This window comes from Oncorhynchus tshawytscha, linkage group LG33, assembly GCF_018296145.1.
Source record: "Oncorhynchus tshawytscha isolate Ot180627B linkage group LG33, Otsh_v2.0, whole genome shotgun sequence".
Classification (NCBI taxonomy): domain Eukaryota; kingdom Metazoa; phylum Chordata; class Actinopteri; order Salmoniformes; family Salmonidae; genus Oncorhynchus; species Oncorhynchus tshawytscha.
This window is the reverse complement of record NC_056461.1, coordinates 16,204,274-16,226,423: the sequence shown is the minus strand read 5'-3', so window position 1 is coordinate 16,226,423 and position 22,150 is coordinate 16,204,274. Positions and strand designations below refer to the sequence as shown.

Below are 22,150 nucleotides of genomic sequence, written 5' to 3'. Positions count from 1 at the left end.
ATAAACCCAGCAGCGTTGCAGTTGTTGACACAAACCGGTGCACCTGCCAACAACTACCATACCGCATTCAAAGGCACTTCAATCTGTTGCCTTGCCCATTCACCCTCTGAATGGCCACATACACATTGTCTCAATGTCTCAAGGCTTAAAATCTTTCTTTAACCTGTATCCTCCCCTTCATCTACACTGATTGAAGTGGATTTAAAATGTGATATCAATAAGGAATCATAGCTTTCACCTAGATTACATTTGTCAGTCTATGCCATGGAAAGAGCAGGTGTTTGTAATATTTTATATACTCAGTGTATAAAAGCTCAATTGCAAATAAAGACAGGTAAGGCAAGTCATTACAGTCAAGAGGAAAAACTCTTATGTTTATTTTGCTATGAATTTCACATTGTGAAAAAAATCTGTCACATGTACAAAACAATGTTGTAAAAAAATTGAAATAAAATTTTACTTGGACATGAAAAAGAAATTAAAGCAAACGCACATTGATAACAGTGCTTTTAAAGATGCATCCTGTCTGAATTTTACATCATTTTGGTGAATGCCTACAGCAAGCCTGCTGTATACACTCTCATGTGACCGAGCTGAGTCTCGATAAAGGGGGAAGAGAGAGGGGGCAAAGAGAGAAATGAGAGAGGTGGAAAAAAATGCCACTCAACAATTACGTGTAAATTGGAGGGGCTGTCATTGTTGACCGTTGCCAGGGTCATTTGTTGTTCTAAAAGGGATTATACTACAGGTGGGTCTAATCCTGAATGCTGATTGGTTAAAACCGCATTCCAGACAGTGTCTATTCCACAAATTACCACCGGCTAAATCTATGACGTTAAAATGCCTGTTTCATCTGACTGTGCAATCCACTGTCTCATCAGCCCAGCCAGGCAATTAATAAACTTGATCTCCACTATAAAAAGCATCTGGACATTATCTCACATTTATTTTAGACTAACATTTTGATTTCAACATTGGAGATTTGTATAAACCTTGCTGTCTGTCTCTCCGACATTTGCAACATTGTTTCAATATTCAAATTCGATCTCCTGCTGTCCCATAGTAATGAATGAGTCGGGACGAGACAGACAGGCAGGCAGCGTTTCTCAGCCAGTCAAAATCATGAATCAGCTGGCATAATTTTTGGCATATGTACAAAAAAATGTCAATTGAAAAAAGGTTAAACTAAACTCAGCTAATTTGCAGTCTTTCCAGCTTCAGGTTGAAGTGATTGTGTTACTGTAGCTGTATTGTTGGCTAGGTACTCTGAACAACAGTGTCCTGATGAGGGAGCACATTTTCTATGCCAGGCGAAATCGTGCCTCATTTATTGTTATGGATGTATCCAAATAAATGTCACTAGAAAACAGCTTAAACAAATGTAAATGCAGCTACTTTGCTGTTATTCTGGCTGCACTTTTTGACATGACTGTAAATTACCCGTAGTTGGCTAGCTAGCAAGCAAGGGGTAAGAACGTTGCCAGCCAGTATGGCAATGGAACATTTAGAACGAACGATGGGGTCGCGTCTCTAGCAACCATAGATTTGTGTCAGGACTATATCTGTGGAAGGATTAAATAGTATGAATAAATTAATCAAAATAAAGTTAATGAAAATGTGTCAATCATTATTTGAATATGTTGGTAACCTGTTGTATAAAAGTGATAATGCCCTCCAAGCCGGGGTTTGGAGGATATATTGTCCCGTTTTGCGGGCACGATTATGCCAAAACAACACCCATGCCAATTTATCCTCCAAACCCCGGCTTCTCGGGCATGATCACTTAAGTAACCCGCTTGTCTGATTTGTGAGGCCAGTTGGGCAGTGTTCTGTGAACGGGTTGGTTAGGGGGTTGACATCAAGGTGCAAATGAGTCTCCATAGAATTCCTCAAACGATTCCTGCTTTTGTAGGCCTGGGAGGTGGGCTATGAAGTGGGTAGCTCACACAATCAAACAGGAATGTGGAATGTTGCCCATTTAGTTCTTAGGGGTTGAGGCGATTCACTGAATACAACCATTATACATCCTGGGAAAATCTATACAACTGTTAGCTTTTTTGTTGACATACATAATGATTTCATTGATGCTAAACTGTATATGTCAATGTTTTGACCACCTAGACAGATAAACAGACAAAAGGTCCAGAATTCCCTTTTATGGTCTTAGGAACTCTCCCCTGTCATATTTCTTCCCATAAATCAGTGACACTATTGTGAAAAGCACTGCGGTGTCCGCCTGCCCTTATCAACACCAACACACCAAGATTACAGGATTCAACGAACCCATCCGCTTCCTCATCTCCCTCATTTTCACACTACACTAAACGGGAAGTATTCTGACTTGAGATCTACATGCTCAAATTGTCATGCAAGTCTCCTGTTGATATTAATAAATTATTTACAAGAAAGTCTGATTTACATACACTCATCTCAAGTCAGAATATTTCATATTTGAGTGTGGGACTTAAAGGGCCCAGGGACTCAGAGGGGACCTAGTGAGGGGACCTAGAGTAACGCCTGAAGGGGTTGAGCCCAGGGTAGATGTGACACAGTCAGTCTCCCAGCTGTTCCAAGGACAGCTGCCACCTTCACATTCCTCACATAACTGCACAGGGCCTGGCTAGCGGTGTCAGGGTCACAGGGTGTGTGTTTGTGTGTGTGTGTGCGTGTGTGGTTTGTGTGTCACTGTGCTGATGTTCCTGACAGTTAGTGCACGCCTCTGCCGCTAGCTTCGAACACATACAAATTCTCACAGCCTGCTTGTTTTTGTCATTAACATTGTTGTTGTTGTTTTTCCTCTAGCAGTGTCTCTGTTGACACAACAACAAGGCCATTTGGTGTAGCGCTTTAAGCCCCAGTTTGACCAGAGTCTGTTAGTTAAATGTAATCAAATTAAGCAGATATGCCTCATAGAAGTCAAGTCAACATTAATATGTGAGATATTACACTACCCACTTGCACTCTGGGTAATCTGAGCGACGTCCATCCTCCCCATGTCCATCCCTACTCTGACCCCTAACCTCTTAACCTCTGATCTGTACACCTCACTGGCCAAATGGTTGGAGGTGTTCATACAACCCCCCACCCCACTTTAAAAAGATAAGGTTCCACATTGGGAGAAACTGTGCAAAAAAAGCAGCCCAAATGAGATAAAAATAGAGCAGCTTTAACTTGGGCCATGCATGATATACCCCGTTAAACGATAAACATTCATTCACTTACTAATGTATGAATGCAGGCAGAGAAACAATATATAGGATTAAGCATTATTTTACATAAACAAATAAAGTAAGGTCATTTTCTTATAAATGAAGACTTCTGAAACATAATACATTGCAGCAAGATCAGAAAATGAATATTTTCAGTTTCAGTTTGGGTAAGCAAATTGACAAGATTCTCTTGACCAGAGAATTTCATGACAAACGTATCAAGTCACCATGACCATAGATGTTTTGAAGAATTCAGTATCACCGTTTAGGCAAAGCGGAAGATCAATCCATCAGTACTCCAACAAAAACAGTATTTTGTGTAGTACTACTACTACTTGAATGAGCATTTTCTTCAGTTCTGTGTTGCATTGTCCTTTACTGTTCTTGGATTTGTGTTATTTTGCATGGGGAGAGTGTAGTAGCCTACAGCCAAAATGGGCTTCCTTTGGGGTTCCTCACATCAATATTCATGTCACCCCCTCCGCCAACCCCCCTCTCAGGCTCAGCTGGTGCTGGCACCTAAAGTCCCCAGGACACGTAGTGACAGCTAGAGCCAGGTCTCACACAAAACTGCCAAACAGGAACTCCCAACGCCCATTACAATGTTTTAAACCCCAAACGCCCACTAGGTGATGGGGACGGGAAGAGGAAGGGAGGAGGTTCTCTCACTCTTTTTCTCTCTCTCTCCTCTTCTTTGGCTAGGGCAGAAGGACTGGTGGCCAATAGAGCAATATAATCTCTCCCAGATGGAACGCAAGGAGTCTAATGTGTCAGATACACAACGGAGGCAACTAACAGAACGGAAGAGTAAAGAGTGGAGGGGAGGAGAGAGAGGGGATGTTGTTGTTCCTTCATTGTGCATATCCTGGATCAGTTTGTGGATCAGCTGGTTATAAACAAGCTGAAGAGTTTTGTCTTTGTCCTGTTCTCTGGTGTGGTCACACCATGCTGATCACTGACTCTCCATCACTCACATGTTGATCACTGACTCTCCACTCTCCTCTCTCCATATGTATCCTATGTCCAGCCAGGTATTCTTCATGCCATTATATTAAAATCCCTGTGCAGAGGGCGTGTTTTTTTTCCATTTTTTCCCCCCCGTTTCATTTCACAGAATTATCAGAGTGAGAAGCGCAACGACATAAGCAATACGACAAAGTCTTTCATGATTGAATGGAAAGAAGTGAAGGCTGTGTGAGTGTGTGACTGACTGGTAGTATGTTGATGGTTATTTTATGAAAGGCTGCGAAGCAACGGCGTCATTTGCCAATAGTACACTGGGATTAAGGGGTTGTTGTTATTTTACAGCACAAGCAGCAGTTTGTTGAGCGTGTTTGCATGAACAATATCCAAACCTCCCTCTCAGAAACGATATGACATCATTGACATTGTGACATCATTCTGTGTACAAGGACCTCCCAGGAGCATTGATGGTTCTTTAAACATCTGTGTACTCACAGCATCATCAGGATGGATCAAGGTGTTTTTTCACACTCACACCATGGTTCAGGTCTATTTATGGATTTTTTTTTATTTTTTATTTTTTTTGCACAGACAGGAAGTTCCAATCCAGTGGATGATGCAAAACAGGGAAATCTAAGGAAAAATAAGAGAGAGAAAAAAAGCATTAGACAAAGAACATGACAGAGGACTTGTGTGAATGAAAAGCAGGAACGCAAACAGTGTTTAAGAGGTCATGGGATGTATCTCTCCTTTCATGCCGGCAAAAAAGGCAAAATAAAATAAACACACTCCGTAAGAGTCACTAGTTCAGGGAAGGAAAAATCACTTAGATAGGCTCCAGATCCTATCTTCACTATTTTACCATAACCCCTCATTCATTCAAACAAAACAGACACTGCCTGCCCTGGCCTGGCATTTGCACCTGTTTCTCTACAGACGTGTGTCAGCGATATCAAGTACAAAGCTAAAAGGCTAATTCTCTCCTCTGTGAACGTCCTCTGTGAACGTTATCCACTTTCCTCCCATTTCCTCCCCCAAAACAGTTAGGATTTTATTTTTTTAGCATTCCCCCAACTCTAAATCCAGCTAGATATTTCACATCTGACCAACTTTGGTTCTGCATCTCATTCTGACCTTTTCGTTTTAAAAGCGCATATCTTTATTTTTCCAGCATTACGCCACCGATGATATATAGCCTAGGGAACACCTCATATCAATTTGAAAGATATCCACCCCCTCCGTCTGTCTCGCCTTCTTCCCTGTGGCCCTAACTAGAGGGCCGAGGGGGGAAGCCGGTCTTACAAATGGCTGTGGTATCTAGAGGACACACACACACAAGCACACACACGTGCACACACACGTGCACACACAGGCACACCCAGGCACACACATAACAGTAGCCCCCGTACATCCAGTGCAAGCAGCCAACTCTTCCTCCCAGAAGAGGTTTCTCATTTAGGCTTGGAGAAGCTCTAGGTATTCTAGCCCAGCGATGGGCAGATCTGCCTGGATGTCATAGCATAGCGAAGGAGGAATAACAATAAGCAAACATCTGTATCCTCTCCAACGCATCAGTGGAATGAGCAATCTGACTGATAAAATAAACCTAATTTGAGATTTTTGAGGGGGGTTCTATAAACTGGAGTTTGCTAGTCTTTACCAACCTTGGAAGTTATGAAATAGAATGATAACACATTTGATTTCATCAGTATTGGCACTCTTGCGAGACTAAAGCAGATCTCTGAATAAAAACATGGATTTGCTTGAAACCAGATTCCTTTGGGGCTTTAACCAGCAGGAAGGAATATACCTAAGAAAGGGAAGGGAGGAAGAGAGAGGGGAAAGTAAAGTTGAGTCCCTGTGAAAAGTGTTGAGTAGAGACCCTTCTCTCCTCTCTTCTTCCCCCTCTCCTCCCCTCCCACTATTTGGTGGACAGTAATATATCACTGTCACTGTGTCTCTGTGCAGTCAACACTTACACTACCTCAGTGACAAACTGCCATCTGAAATAATTGTACAACCAAAATCAGTCGTTTTGCATTGGTCTAGAGAGGTTTAAAGCCTTCACTACAGTCTCGGTTTCAGAGATGAGTCACTGAAGAAAAAGGGCCCCTTCTAAGTCAGGGAGCATTTCATCCAAGGAGAGCAGAGCAGAGAGGAGAGGCATATCAGCATCCCAGACAGAGCAGTGAGGCTGCTCCTAGCCGCTCCCTGGCATTACCAAACAGGAGACTGGAGCATGCTGGACAGCTGCAGCCCAATCATACTTCTCCTCTCCTCTCCTCTCCTCTCTCTCTCTCTCTCTCTCTCTTTTGCTCTCTCTGTCTATCTCTCTCTTTCTCTGTCCCTCTCTCTTGGTCTCTCACTCACTCTCTCTCTCACTCTTTCCTGTTTCTCTCGCCCATCTCTTATGAGCTGAGAGCACGCAGCCATTTGACAAAAGGTTTGCGAAATAAGATCTGTCAAATGTGTGTGTGCATGCACGTGTGTGCACGACTGCCTGTTTGCGTGTGTGCATGTCTGCCTTTATGCATTCGTGTATGAGTGTGAAAGCGAGTCGGACTATGACACCAGGGTCTCCAGTGTTCAGAATGAGCAGGGTTGCCAATGGTCTATGCACTACATCCGTCTGGCCTGCTTATCGTCACTGAGGCCGAGAGAGGTTACTATATGGGCGTACAAATTGACACAGGGCACAGGGGAGAAGTGGGGAAGACTGAGGCTGCTCAGGCCAACAGTGAACACTCACCTCCAGGTTAGGCACTTTTATTTGTCATGGCATGGTATATGTGTATGTGTATGTGTGTGCGTGCGGGCTGTGTGTTTTTCTCATCTGTATGGCTGTGCAGCCTGTTTTCTCTAAAAGACAGGCGACAAAGCCTTACTCCTTCCCCACTCCTCCCTACGACCACCCTGTGTCTTCCCTACGACCACCCTGTGTCCTCCCTACGACCACCCTGTGTCTTCCCTACGACCACCCTGTGTCTTCCCTACGACCACCCTGTGTCCTCCCTACGACCACCCTGTGTCTTCCCTACGACCACCCTGTGTCCTCCCTACGACCACCCTGTGTCTTCTCATCTCAGTAACCCCAGACAGCAACTGAAGAGCAGCAGTCTGCCTCCCTGAGTCGCTAGTCTGCCTCCCTCCCTCTCTCCCTCCCTCACCCCCCTCTCTCTACATCCATCCATCCATCCATCCCTCCCTCCCTCTTTCTCTCTCTCTCTCTCCCTCCCTCCCACCCAGCAACACACCATAAACACATAAAAAGGAGGCGATTGAGAGTGGATTAGCCTCAGCAGGCTGTGGTAGCCTGCCTGCCTGCCTGCCTGCCTGCCTGCCTGCCTGCCTGCCTGCCTGCCTGCCTGCCTGCCTGCCTGCATGTAGATTGTTTAATTGGCCTCCCCTCCGCTCACTCCCCTCAGACAAATTTCCCCCACAGGGACAATAAAAGTATTCTATTCTGTTTCAATTACCCCTTTGTCCCTCCTCCCTCACCCCAACCCTGCGGCCTCAAAACTCACTTAACCTACCCATACGAACCCCTATCCTCTATTCTAGCCCTCCCACCCCTCTCTCTACATGGTCCCCCACGCACACGCACAAACACAAAGGGATGTCCAGCTATGGTGAAATATGTGGTGGGATGCATTTAGTTTATCCCTGTATCTGTGGTTTTCCGTGGTATCGACAGACACAACCACTCAAAACACACTCAGTACTCAGACAACGGAGGCTGTGTGAAGATGTTGCTTATTCAAAAACAATACGCTTTAGTCTACCATCCTCCTCTCCTCTCCTTTCCCAATGGGCATCTCATTCTCTCTCTCCATCTCCTCAGTAGCCAGACATAGCAAATCCAGCTTTGCTGCTGAATCACTGAGCAATCACCTACTGGCATCATGGGAGAGATCTGTGTCTGTCATGGAGTAGATTCTCCTGAAATGTAACTGTACATACATATCATGTCAAACATACATACTGTATGTGGAAAATATGTCTATCCATTACATGCTGTATTTGTGTTGGCTCTGCCTACACATTATTTTAGTAGTGCCAGACAGAGAGTCAGCAAGCCACACATACTGTCTGCTCGGGGCTGAAAACCAGACGACAAGACTAGGAAATAAATAAAGAAGTCAAATAGCAGCGGATGCTTGGTTAGTATTCAAAGCATGCAGTTCAGCTATGGCCAAATTCTCGTGGCAATATAATTAGTCTATCAATAGTCAATTTGTCCTTGATTCAATCAGTATATTTGTCCTTGTCCTTGTAAAAGAGAGACGGCTACTGAATGAAAACAGCTGGGAATTGAAGTTACAGTATGTGAATGTTCCAAAACACAGCCCTAATAGATATATTGACTGAGTGTGTTTATAAGAAAAACTGACAACAAGAAACTCATGCACTCAGCTCGGCTTTGAAACTCTCCAGTTTGGACTCTCCAGAATATCACTTATACATTATACATTCCATCTCTCTCCCCCACAGTAACAAACAGACAACAACACAGAGAGCGAGAGAGATAGAGAGACTTATCTCCATACCTCATGGGAGGGGAGTTGGGATGGAGGTGTCAGGCTATCCCAGGATCCCTTGCAGCTCAGGCAGGGAGATGTTTCCAGGTGCTGACGAAGGCTGTTGGGATGAGGGAGTAGGGTACGGTAGTTATGCTGTTCCACGCGTCCAGCGTCGGATCATAACAGTCCAGAGTCTTACACCGCTGCGTGCCAAAGTAGCCCCCCACCACGTACAGTTTGTTACCTGACGCCACGGCCTGGCAGCTCATTCTCTTGGCTGTCACGTCTCCCACTTTAGTCCACTGGTACGTGTCGCTGCTGAACTTATAGGCCGAACACGCTGAGAACTCTGTGTCCCCACCCATCACAAATATCTGGTTTCCAAGGACAGCAGCGGCGGTGTAGCGCCAGGGCTGTGGGCAGGAGGCGGGCACCGTCCAGCGGTTCTCCTGCGGGTCATAGCACTGCACCTTGGGTAGTTTGTCGTGGGTGACGCTGGTGCCTCCGAAGGCAAAGAGTTTCAGCTTTACGCTGACCACCGCTGCGTTGCTCACACCCTCCCTCAGCGGTGCCACCATGGTCCATTTATTGGCCCCCGGGTCGAACTGCTCCACCTGTTTCAGGGACACTGAGGGCGAGGCGGGGAGGCAGCCAGTGCCGGCCGTGTGTCCTCCAACTACGTAGAGGCAGTGTTTCAGCTCGGCCGAGCCGTGGCCAAAGCGAGCGATGAGCATGGGCGCCGCCTTGGACCACTCCTCGTGCAAGGTGTCGTAGACCCACACGTCTTTGGACACACCGTTCTCTGAGCCCCTCCCGCCAGTCACATAGACATTACAGCCGATGGCGCAGGCGCTGAACTCCTTCCTGGGGCTGGGGATGTCTGCCTTGGGGATGATCTCCTTGGCCTTCTGGTCCACCAGGTACAGCTTGTCACACATAAAGGTCTGTCCTCCCAGCAGGAACAGGGCGTGGCTGGTCTTCCTGGGCCGGGCGCAGGGGCTTTTCACCACACCATCGTTCTGAAGGATCTTCAGCTTGCAGTGGATAGCCTCATCCACCAGCTCCTTGCTCTTCAACTGGTCATTGATCAGCTCCTCTGTGGACACATTCTCCATGAGGAAGATGGCAGGGAGTAGAGCCAGGCGGACGGTCTGCAGCAGCTCAGGCAGGTTGCAGTGCCTCCTCTCCAAGTCGTAGTTGACCCAGTTGAGGGCAGCCTCGTAGACCAGCCTCTCATCCTCTGTCTCCAGCTCTTCGTGGGACAGGAGCTGCACCACCATGTCTTTGGGAAGCTGGAGGAAATCCTCTGTCTTGCAGATGGTGGGGAAGTTGCTGAGGCACATGCCCCAGGAGAGCTCAGACAGCTTCGTACACTGGTGGGCGTCGGAAAGCAGCAGCATGCCCAGGCAGTTGGACGGGTGCAGGTTCCTCTCCAGGAACTCGGCGCAGGCATCCCGAATGTCCTGGAACTCCAGCATGTCCCCGGCCTCAAGGAGAGACTCTGCATTCTCCTCATTGATGACAACCCGGGATGTGTAAGCATAGTCTAATAAGAGCTCCAGGACCTCCGGGTGGATGGAGTCCCTGAAGTCCACCTCGCTGGCCTGGCTCTCCTTCAGCCCGCCAGAGAACATGGCCTGTCAGAGAACAAAGAGGATCGGAAACCAAGAGTGTTAGCTAATTAGTTCGTAAACCTTTTAGCCCAGCTAGTGTTAGCATGGTGGATAAACATGCATGTTTTCTTATGGGAAATGCTAACGGTTCCCTCTCTTGGTAATAAGTGTCTTTACCTCAAAGTAGCGGCTGCAGGCAGCCAGCACAGCACGGTGGCAGGGGAAGGAGCGACTCCCGGCATGGAGGAGGACGTCGGTGAAGAGACGCTGCTGCCGCAGCGTGTTCAGGTGCATGAGGACGCTGTCGGCATACGATGACTTGTGGAACAGGTAGATGTTCATGGAGCCGGTGCTGGCACGCGACTTGCGGTTCTCATGGACGCAGACAGACATTTTCATTGAATCCTGGGAAAGAGAAGAAAAAACAGAAATTGGATTTAAAATACATAACAAAGTAAAACACACAGCCATTGGCATGAGTGATTCACAAAATGAAAACCAGTAGCCCATATATACCCAATAATATGGAAACAGAAACATGCATGATAAGATATTCAAAGCATGGGGACATAGGGACTTTGAACTGTAGATTTTTTTTAACCAGAAAACCAGAATATAAATGAAAGCTAGTCCAAGCTAAACCCTGTTAGAGTGCATAACTCATCTCTACACAGTCCTAGGGAAGAGTACTGAGTCACCATCTCAGTCTCAGGGTGCTTCCCAATTGGCACCCTATACCTTATATAGCCATATGGAGCCTTGTCAAAAGAATGCACTATATAGGGAATAGAGTGCCATTTGGGATGCAGGCTCAGTCACATTTTGATTCCGGGGACAGGTGTCTGATGTGATCAATATCAGCAGGGTCGCTCACTGGGCTAGGACAGGCTGGTCTCATAGACAAGACTTAACATAGTAAACAAAAATCCAGAACACTCAAATACATTTGGTATCGTTACATAAGACAGAAGGTTACTTAAGGGAAAAATGAAATGAGGGTGGTGGGTCAGGGTGGATGGGTAGCTGAATAAAGCGAACGTCTAGCAACCCAAAGGTTGCGTGTTCGAATATCATTACTGACAACATCGGCAACATTGCAACAACTTACTACTTTTTAGATACCTTGTAAGGGTTGGCTAGGGGGAGAAAACTTTCAAAAGTAAACAGCAAGGCATGTACACCCCTAGAGTTCCTTAAGGAACAGATGCTCGCCAATGGTTTACATTTGCACCTTCGGTTAGTTGAGGGGTTCTTAGAGGAACCTTTTTGGTTCAATGTAGCACTGGGTTCCTGGAGGAACACTGGAGTGGAAGCGTGGATTAGTAGGAGTGTGGCTTTTTTTGGTGCCCCGTTAGAGTAAATGTCAGTCCTGTTCATCTGTTCTGTTGTATTGTCATCACATGTTAAAGCTGATCTAAAATCAAAAATGCCTCAAGTGATTCCATACATTGAAACTATACTGAACAAAAATGTAAACGCAACATGTAAAGTTTTGGTCCCATGTTTCATGTTCTGACATTTTTAAAAAACGCACATATATTAGACTGTGTGCATCCACTGCACACTCCATCGCGTTGATCATGATGGTGATCTAGTCGGAAAAAAAGCTTACTTCTCTAAAATGTGTGAGCACGAAATTTGTTTATATCCCATTTCTCCTTTGCCAAGATAATACATCCACCTGACAGGTGTAGCATATCAATAAGCTAATTAAACAGCATGATCTTTACACAAGGTGTACCTTGTGATGGGGACAATGAAAGGTCCACTTTAAAATGTGCAGTTTTGTCACACAACACAATGCCACAGATGTCTCAAGTTGAGGGAGCATGCAATTGGCATGCTGACTGCAGGAATGTCTACCAGAGCTGTTGCCAGAGAAATTAATGTTAATTTCTCTACCATAAGATCCATCCAATGCCGTTTTATAGAATTTGGAAGTACTGGCCTCACAACCGCAGACCACGTGTAACCATGCCAGCCCAGTACCTCCACATCCGGCTTCTTCACCTGCACACAATACCCCATAATGACAAAGCGAACACAGGTGGTAAGAAATGTTTGCAAATGCATAAAAATAAAATCCCTTACTTACATACGTTTTCAGACCTGAAAACAAAATTGAGCTCAGGTGCATCCTGTTTTGATTGATCATCCTTGAGATGTTTCTACAACTTGATTAGAGTCCACCTGTGGTAAATTCAATTGATTGGACATGATTTGGAAAGGCACACACATGTCGATATAAGGTCCCACAGTTGACAGTGTATGTCAGAGCAAAAACCAAGCCATGAGGTCGAAGGAATTGTCCGTAGAGCTCTGAGAGAGGATTATGTCGAGTGGCCTCACACAGTGGCCTTCACATCGTTCTTAAATGGAAGAAGTTTGGAACCACCAAGACTCTTCCTAAAGCTGGCCACCCAAGCCAAACTGAGCAATCGGGGGAGAAGGGCCTTGGTCAGGGAGGTGACTCTGACAGTGCTCTATCTCCTCTGTGGAGATGGGAGAACCTTCCAGAACGACAACCATCTCTGCAACACTTCACCAATCAGGCATTTATAGTAGAGTTGCCAGACAGAAGATTCTCTGGTCTGATGAAACCAAGATTGAACTCTTTGGCATGGATGCCAAGCGTCACGCCTGGAGAAAACCTGGCACCATCTTTACGGTGAAGCATGGTGGTGGCAGCATCATGCTGTGGGCATGTTTTTAAGCAGCAGGGACTGGGAGACTAGTCAGGATCGAGGGAAAGATTAACGGAGCAAAGTACAGTGAGGTCCTTGATGAAAACCTGCACCAGAGCACTCAGGACCTCAGACTGGGGCGAAGGTTCACCTTCCAACAACGACCCTAAGCACACATCCAAGACAACGCAGGATTGACTTCGGGACAAGTCTCTGAATGTCCTTGAGAGGCCCAGCCAGAGCCCAGAATTGAACTCTTTAAAAAAATTGCTGGAGACCTGAAAATAGCAGTGACACTCCCCATCCAACCTGATAGAGCTTGAGATGATCTGCAGAGAAGAATGGGAGAAACTCCCCAGATACAGGTGTACTAAGCTTGTAGCATCAAATTCCAAGAGGACTCAAGGCGGTTATCACTGCCAAAGGTGCTTTGACAAAGTACTGAGTAAAGGGTCTGAATACTTACGTAATGTGATTTTTTTTTGCGCACATTTCTAAAAACCTGTTTTTGCTTTGTCATTTTGGGGTATTGTGTGTGTAGAAAAAACATTTGAATCCATTTCAGAATAAGGCTGTAACGTAACAACATTTGGAAAAAGTCAAGGGGTCTGAATACTTTCTGAATGCACCGTATGCCCTTCTTTGAAGTTTGACGTCACAGATGTGGGTTTTATGGAAGAAGGCACAAAATGTCATTGTCTTCCGTTGATAGATACAGACAGGTGCAGAAGATGGCCAGTAGCGGTTAAAAGACTGGAAATATGAACAAAACACCACTACAGCCAATCTTGCAAATCGTGTTTAGTAAGCACTTAATTGATGATGACTATGAAAGAGATCTACAATCAGAAATGATGGTAACAAAACACAGAAGAAAATTCAAAGACAGAGCTGTACCTTCTGTATTCCCATGGATTGGATCTGTCGCCGTGCCAAAATACAGAGGCGCTTTTGAGAAGAGAAAGCGTCAAAGCGAGCGTGCGGAAGTTTGTAGTCTAGTCATCGCAGTTCGAGTTGATCTTATAGTGTTGTAGTATAGGCGCTGTACTGGTTAGCATATGTTGAGGAGATAATACACAGTAATTGTGTCACCTTACATCGTAATAAAGAGTCAATTTTGTCATGTCATATTGCAGAATGGACAGAATAAAAATGAAAGGTGTTGTTGCATTTTAAAACCTTTTACTACAGTGGGCTTAATCAGGGTCACACAGAATGTTTATTGGTAGTCTTAAACAAATCTACTTTGAAACAAAAGCATACATCTTACACACATGGTTGTGGCCTTTAAAAAAAACACCTGCATCATGTCAGATGTAGAGTTGAAATGTATTACAGTGAGTACTTGCATCCCAATATTACACTTTATATACATCACAGAAGATGTAATATGTGAAATATAACAAAACTGTTTGACATAGATCGCAGCCGGCCGCGACTGGGAGACACATGGAGCGGGGCAAAATTGGCCCAGGGTCGTACGGGTTAGGAGAGGGTTTGTCCTTGTCCCATCGCGCACTAGGGACTCCTGTGGCGGGCCGGGTGCAGTGCACGCTGACACGGTCGCCAGGTGTACGGTGTTTCCTCCAACACATTGGTTTGGCTGGCTTCCGGGTTAAGTGGGCATTTTGTCAAGAAGCAGTGCGGCTTGGTTGGGTTGTGTTTCGGAGGACGCACGGTTCTCGATCTTCGCCTCTCGGGAGTTGCAGCAATGAGACAAGACTGTACCTACCAATTGGATACCACAAAATTGCGGAGAAAAGGGGGTAACATTTTTAAATGAAAATAATATGTAAAATTTTAAAAATTAAAAATTAAAATCCACAGTTTCTATGTCAAACTGTTTTTTAAATTATATTTTTTTAAACGTGTATTTTCTAAGTAAAATAAAAAAATGAAAATAATGAAAATAATAACGAACATTTTTGGTTGAAAATACACTTTTTTAAATATATAAAATATAATACAAAAAACTGTGACAGAAACTGCGGATTTTCATTTTTTTTTTTAAATAAATATTAATTATGAAATTGTAAAACATATTAATAAAAATCCAGCCATGAGGCCAAAGAGGGCACCTTTGGTCATTGACTGCAGGAAAGGGCAATTGACTTAGTATCAGGTTTACTATTTTTTTTCATAATAATAATCACCAACGTCTGATGTGTTGGCTAGCCATGGTTCATTTGCATGACAACATTTCATGTTTTTAACAACTGTATAGCCTTGCGGGAAATACATGGTCCTGGGAACCACCTGGGGTAGGACTATTTGGTTGCATGTAGTCTGGTCTATTGTGTATTCGTAACCCCACCTCCACCTGTCGATAGTGGCTATGAGTATCCTAACAATATAATTACTTTGAGCCCCATTGCCATAGAAAATATATTACAGATTATAAACATCTGTGGCCCTCCGGTAGTTTTCTTCCTCACTCTCAAATATTTTGTCGTCAGACATGTTTGTAGGTGGCTGTTTACTTCGTATAACTAATCTGTAATGCTAGGCTACTGTTTTCACTTCTTCCCCATTAAAGTTGAACACAGACAGTTTTGTAGCTTCTACAAATCCAAAAGAGGTGTAGGAGTTCCTCAAAAGCCTGTGCTAATCCCAAAGTTGGATCAGTTACCACTTTATTACGAGTGACGCAGCGGTCTAAGGCACTGCATCTCAGTGCAAGAGGTGTCACTACAGTCCCTGATTTGAATCCAGGCTATATCACATCAGACCGTTTTTGGGAGTCCCATTGTGCGGCGCACAATTGGCCCAGCGTCGTCCGGGTTTGCCCGGGGTAGGCGGTCATTGTAAATAAGAATTTGTTCTTAACTGACTTGCCTAGTTAAATAAAGGTGAAATAAAATATTAGCAATTTTAATATTATATTTAAGAATATGTCATATGCATAAATATTCAAGGACATTTTTATTTGCAGTGTACAAACTTAACACGATGAACGGAATGACAATGCCAACGGGTGGCCAAAATGAACTATCTGAAAGCCACACCTTCAATAAACTGCGCCTCCAATCTGATATCCAATCAACAATATATTATTAAAAAGGTTCAAAATTGAACCCCTCCCTCACAAAAAAAAAGATCCCAGTTTGAACCTTTACACAGGGGTTCCTCAAACACCCTTTTCAGAAGGGTTTCCTCAAAGATTCTGCCAGTGTGGCAACACAAAAGGTTCTTCCAGGCACCTTTACTTCTAAGAGTGTAGGCTATATCCTTTAACTGTTCAATCGCTGCAGGAAAAATTAACCCTGTCACCGGGCAAGATGTCAACAATACCCGTCTGGGTAAACTGCCACCATATGCTCATCTGCAGTGTATATTAAATATAATCTGTCCTAATTGTCATGTAACCGATATAATCAGCGAGGTCCCCAACCGGGTGTCACCATCTCTGCACGAGAGGTTAATTGTGTTAAAGCCCAACGCTCAATGGGACTAAAATTGAGGTCCTTACCGAATTTAACCAAATTAGAAACATAAATGACACATCAGCAGCTATGTTGGAGCCATATCGCACCTGGTGCCCCGATTAATACGGTTACACCGGGAGCAGCTGTAATAGGGCACACGGAGAGACCACTTAGAACAGACCGGGTGCAAATCAATGATAAGAGAACACAATATAAAGGGTATCCTAAAACGCAAGAGTTACATTTGCAAGGGATGATTTCTTCTGTTTACAAATAGCCAATAGCCTCATTTGGTGTGTTGTCTAGATGAGACTGGCTTGAAGACGAGCAATCAAATATTCTATTTAAACGACATAGCCTGCATAGTCTAAAACTCCTCATAGCCTACCTATATGCCCTAACAATAGCACATTTTATATGATCACAATCCTTGCTTTGTCTTGCTTCTCTCCTTGAGTTAGGCTAGAATACATGCAGCCTAGAATAATAACATGATAATGCAAACGTTAAACAAAATAAAGTTCCCTATGAATATTGCCCTCTAAACTGTTATAATTTGGCATCTGATCTCATATAGACCTACGTATGATGAATTGCTTTAAATATCTTGCTGCAAAATGCATTAAAACAACGTGTCTTTAGGCTATGTCCATAAATTACGCGTTTCCCCAAAATAAGGCACAATAATGATGGAGCTTCTCCGTGAATTCTGAAGTCCACGACGCCACATCTCAATAGATAATGAGAAAATGAGAATGCTCAGCTTCTCCATGCATGAATATAAATCATAACAATAATGACAATTAGCAATTCTCTAATGTGGAAAATACAAGTACGCTTTGTGCCGTACATACCTCCTTAGGTGGGAGTTCAATTTTGTCCGCTTTATCCCTCGAACATGCCACTGCTGTAAAAGTAGCCACGATGCTGGTTCAAGCAAGCCACTTGTGCTTGTGAGTATGCGCGTCTTGTGTTCCTCCGTAAGGATTAGCTATATTTGGGGAGGACCTGGACACTATTTCTATCCTTATAGAAATGTCAATGGACTCGAATCATCCAAATGTTTAGTTCAGTGATTAGATCTCCAGTTCTAAATTCAGCGTTCTGTCCAGGTTAAAATAAGGACCAATAAATACAAAATAAGGAAAAGGATTTGCGCTATCAGCCTGACTCCAGACTTGCGTCTGATCCTATAGCAGTTCTATGTCGCTAGCTTAGTGCGTGTCGTGCGCTCGGTGAGTCGGGTCTTCCCTAGGTAAAGTCAATGGGGTGTGTTTATAGTGAGAAAGGGGGAGGACCGTCCCCATGTCGAAGAAGCGAGTGGGAGGGGTATGCAAAATAGCCTATTGTTGTGGTGAGAACCAAGCAGCAACAGAGGTAGAGGCGATGGATTGAGAACGCAAGACCTGAAGATCGGGCCCTCTGTTGATCAGATGGCAAGGTGGAGGTAATAAAACAGTAAACTAGTGTGAAAGCCAGAGAGAGAGCCCAACTGCCGACTCACATCCTAGAGTGTGAATATTTACTCATCTGCAGAACTTTATTACAAACGGAAGTTTGACAGACGAACTGGATCGTGATCCATGAGTAGGGCTATACTAGCGCTTCTCGTGGCTCCAATCGTAAGCATTGGCTCATTCCACATCCAACGCTGAACCGAAGCTCTTTCTTAACCTTTATAAGACTTGTTTGAGATACGTTTTTAGAAACATTTGGAGCTTAACCTTCATATCAGCAAGAAATCATTTTCAAAAAAACAAAACGTGTTGTAACTGAAAAATACTTTTGGTTGCTTTTAAAGCAAGTTGAAACAGTGTAGAGTATGTGTATAGTTAGCATTTCTGAAATGATTGGGATGTTATATGAAAGAAGAGGGCTTTATGTTTCTAGAACCATACCATAACTTAGAATCAATTCATGTTTAGATGGAGTATTTGGCTGTTTTGGCTTCCAGGACCTGTTTGTTTCTGAACATAACAAGTAAGGTCCTTGGATGTTAAGGGTCGGCTCACCTACACTCCTTAACAGTACATTCTTGGGACAGGCCTATACACTCTGTAATGTAGGCTTTTATGTGCTCATATTTTTTGCATCGTATTCTACTGGATAAAATGCACCAGATATTATTTACATGAGGCTTCATTTGAATTCCAGGAAGTCCATTTCCATACATTTTTTATAACTTCCTCATGGAGTATTGATGTGTTTCATCATCAACATTTTGTATGCAGGGCCTAGTGGCTTGTGCCATCATACATTCCTAATAGCCACTCCAGCACAGGTGTAATCTCGGTTAACCCAGAATTGAAGTCTTGTGTAATTGGTCAGCTCCTCAATTAACACACTGAATCTGTCCATGAAAGATTAGCACAGGTGTGGGATTGCAAATATTCACCTGCACTTTGCTATGTTGATCTTTGGTTGGGTCCTTTGCCCATAGCAGCAAATATAAAATAATGGCAAGAATTCCATACGGATAAATTTAATTACCGTAGGCACATATCAAAGGTGTACACGGTGAGGACGATAAGAATAACGCTTTTTTTCATATAGGCCACTCTTTGACTGAATGCACTCCATACCTGTGCATAGCCGCAGAATGTGGTTTGGGGTTGGGGGTGGGTAAGTGTCCCGTGAAAATCTCACTCTTAAAAGCTTATAATCTGTTAACTCCCAACTAATGTTGTTGACTTGTCCTATATTTGTATTTGTGGCCAAAGCATAAATTAGAAAAGAAACTCTTCAAAAATCCCACCTCAAACTAAAAATAATGCTGCTATTTCCTCATAAATAATGAACATCGTGTTTTTTGTAGAGACATCTCATTGGCTGAGCTGGCCAATCAGCTCATATTTTTTATGGACCAGTATACACCCACACCAAGAAGTATTATGTAGAGTTAGGGGTTCAGCCAAACTCTTTCTCTTTTGGAAAGGTAGCAACAGTCAAAATAGTCAGTATGCTGGCAGAGCTTAAATGCTCCAAAGCCATAGGCCTGGATAATATTCCTGCAAGGTTTCTAATAGATTCTGCTGAGCAAATTGGCCCTTGTATTAAGCATTTTGTTAATCTCTCTCTTGAACAAGGCACCTTTCCCAGGGACATGAAACAAGCTAAAGTTATACCTCTGTATAAGAAGGGGATAAAATCTGGCCCTGGGAATTATAGGCCTGTATTTATCCTCTGTGTAACATCAAAGATCCTGGAGAGAATTATACATGAGCAAATGTATGAATATGTTAACAAACAGGGTCTAATGTATGATTTTCAGTCGGGGTTTTAGAAAAACATACTCCACTGATTCATGTCTACTTTACTTGACTGACTTCATCAGGAAAGAGATTGATGAGGGAAATCTCTGTGGTATGGTACTGCTTGACCTACAGAAGACCTTTGATACAGTTAACCACTGTCTCCCAATCTCCAAACTGGAGCCACTGGGGTTAAGCAGTATCCCTCTAGGCTGGATAAAGTCCTATTTATCAGGAAGGGAGCAAGTAGTAGAGGTTAATGGTTCACTGTTTCAGGCGAAACCAATGAGTTGTGGCGTTCCGCAGGGAAGCGTGCTTGGGTCTCTGCTGTTTTTATTGTATATTAATTGATATGAAAGATGCTTGTTCTTGCCGTCTTTTTCTTTATGCGGATGACTCTACACTTCTGGTGTCTCACAAAAGTAAAACTATGTTGGAGAGTATACTTAGCACAGAGCTTACTAACATTAGCAAATGGCATGGAGATAATAAGCTATCTCTGCACTTAGGGAAAACTGAAGAAATTATTTTTGGATCCAGACCTAAATTATGTAGGTTGTCTGAAATCAGAGTGGAGTTAGGGGGTGAGGTGCTGACTACTAAAACCTCTGTTAGCTACTTGGGATGTATCCTTGATGGAAGCTTGGGAGGTGTGAGCATGGCCAATAAGGTGCTAGGGAAGGTTAATGCCAGGACTAAGTTTTTGGTTAGAAAGTCCAAGCTGCTTGATAAGGACTCCATGAAAGTGCTAGCTACTGCCCTCATTCAATGCCATTTTGACTATGCTAGTACTTCCTGGTTTGGGGGCTTATCTAAACTTATGAAGAGGAAGCTCCAGATAGCCCAGAATAAGATCAGGGTAGTATTGAAGGTGAGTCCACATACTCACATAGGCAGGAGCTGCTTTCAGGAACTAAACTGGCTGCCTGTTGAGGCTAGTGTGTCCCAGATTAGACTAGGTTTGGTTTACAGGAGTATTTATGGTCCTGCGCCCAGATATCTAAGTGATTACTTTCCTCGTGTTAGGGATGCACACAATCACAGCACCAGAGCAGGTGTTGCTGATGTGCTCTTATACAGGTTCAAGAGTAATGCTGGCAAAGGTACTTTTCTTGTATACTGAGGCCTCAGAATGGAATGAGTTGCCTCTGCCTATAAAAACAACGTCCTCTCTGGACAGCTTTAAAAATAAAGTAAAAATATGTTTGATGTCCTCTGTGCCCATATGAATAACCCCTTTGATGTAACTGGAATGATGAGATAGATGTTCTTCTTTTATGTTTTTGTTTTATTATTTCACTGCCATACTGTGTTCGATTTTGTACAGCCATCTTGTCTCAAGAGGACCACAACGGAAAATAAGTCCCAGACTTTATTGTGTGTTATCCTCGGTGCTTGTTTTTTTAAAATGGTCGAATTAATAAACTAAACTAAACTGTTGTTGGGGTATGGCAACACCATTCAAACACAGGAAAACTGCTTTAGACACCTTGCTCTTTGAAGTTTGTAGAATCAACCCTCAAGCATGAAAACAAGGACATGTCCTTGCATCAAAAATTAAAATATGAGGTGATGCAATATTCTGCAGTGTCCTAACAAATACATTTTAGACTATGTTAATGGCCATCAGAGTTCTTTCTATAAGCAAAATGAAAGACATCTTATAATCAGTATCAAAGTACAAACACCTGGGTATGCATCCAGGAGTAATGTAATATTCCAAAGATATTATATTGCAAGAGGTCGATGTTGATACACTTCAATATCGTAGACACACAAAATAGAAGTTTAAGACAGTTAAATATCGTACATATCATTGAAAATATGAAATATATCAGAATTGTTCATTGTAAATAATGTTTGTTTAGCATTGGCTCTTTTAGAATAATTACATTTTTGGGGAAGGAAAACCATTTCACTCGTATTGTAAATAGTTATAGATCATATTTCATAGAAATCTTGAAACACTGGACAGCTACTTTAAGTGGAATATACATGTTGCATGCCTGGGCCTTACAGCATAAATTAGTTCATATTTGTTAAATTGTACAGACACCACAGCACGATATGATTTAGATGTATATACTGTACATTACTTGGCATGCAACATTGACAACGTTTAAAAAGCTTAACTGTAGAAAGATCTTGTCTGATCAAATTCTCCCAAATCAAGTTAGAAATGGTGAAATGTGGAGATTTTATTTATTTTTATTTATTATTTAACTAGGCAAGTCAGTTAAGAACAAATTCTTATTTACAATGATGGCCTACCAAAAGGTAAAAGGCCTCCTGGGAGACAGGGGCTGGGATTAAAAAAAAAAAAATAGATATAAGTATAGGACCAAACACACATCATGACAAGAGAGACAACACACCACTACATAAAGAGAGACCTAAGACAACAACATAGCAAGGCAGCAACACATGACAACATGGTAGCAGCACAAAACATGGCACAAAAATCATTGCGCACAGACAACAGCAC

At 43.3% G+C, this 22,150-nt stretch overlaps 1 protein-coding gene across 1 annotated transcript; it reads right to left on the bottom strand.

Moving 5' to 3' along the window:
- Nucleotides 1–1,582: 1,582 nt before the first annotated feature.
- On the bottom strand, nt 1,583–17,662 carry enc1 (ectodermal-neural cortex 1). Its single transcript, XM_024397274.2, has 4 exons — nt 17,269–17,662; nt 10,483–10,710; nt 8,720–10,329; nt 1,583–4,805 (listed from the first exon to the last, which is right to left on the bottom strand). Exons 2-3 carry the CDS (start codon nt 10,702–10,704, stop codon nt 8,776–8,778), a joined length of 1,776 nt encoding a protein of 591 aa, XP_024253042.1. The 5' UTR covers nt 10,705–10,710; nt 17,269–17,662; the 3' UTR covers nt 1,583–4,805; nt 8,720–8,775.
- Between the last annotated feature and the right edge of the window lie 4,488 nt (nt 17,663–22,150).

Bases quoted from the DNA above. Each gene is read 5' to 3' on its own strand.
- enc1 (XM_024397274.2), bottom strand. From the start codon at position 10,704: ATGAAAATGTCTGTCTGCGTCCATGAGAACCGCAAGTCGCGTGCCAGC. The intron at 10,330-10,482 runs GTAAAGACACTT...GTTCTCTGACAG, and splicing joins CCTGCAGCCGCTACTTTGAG to GCCATGTTCTCTGGCGGGCT.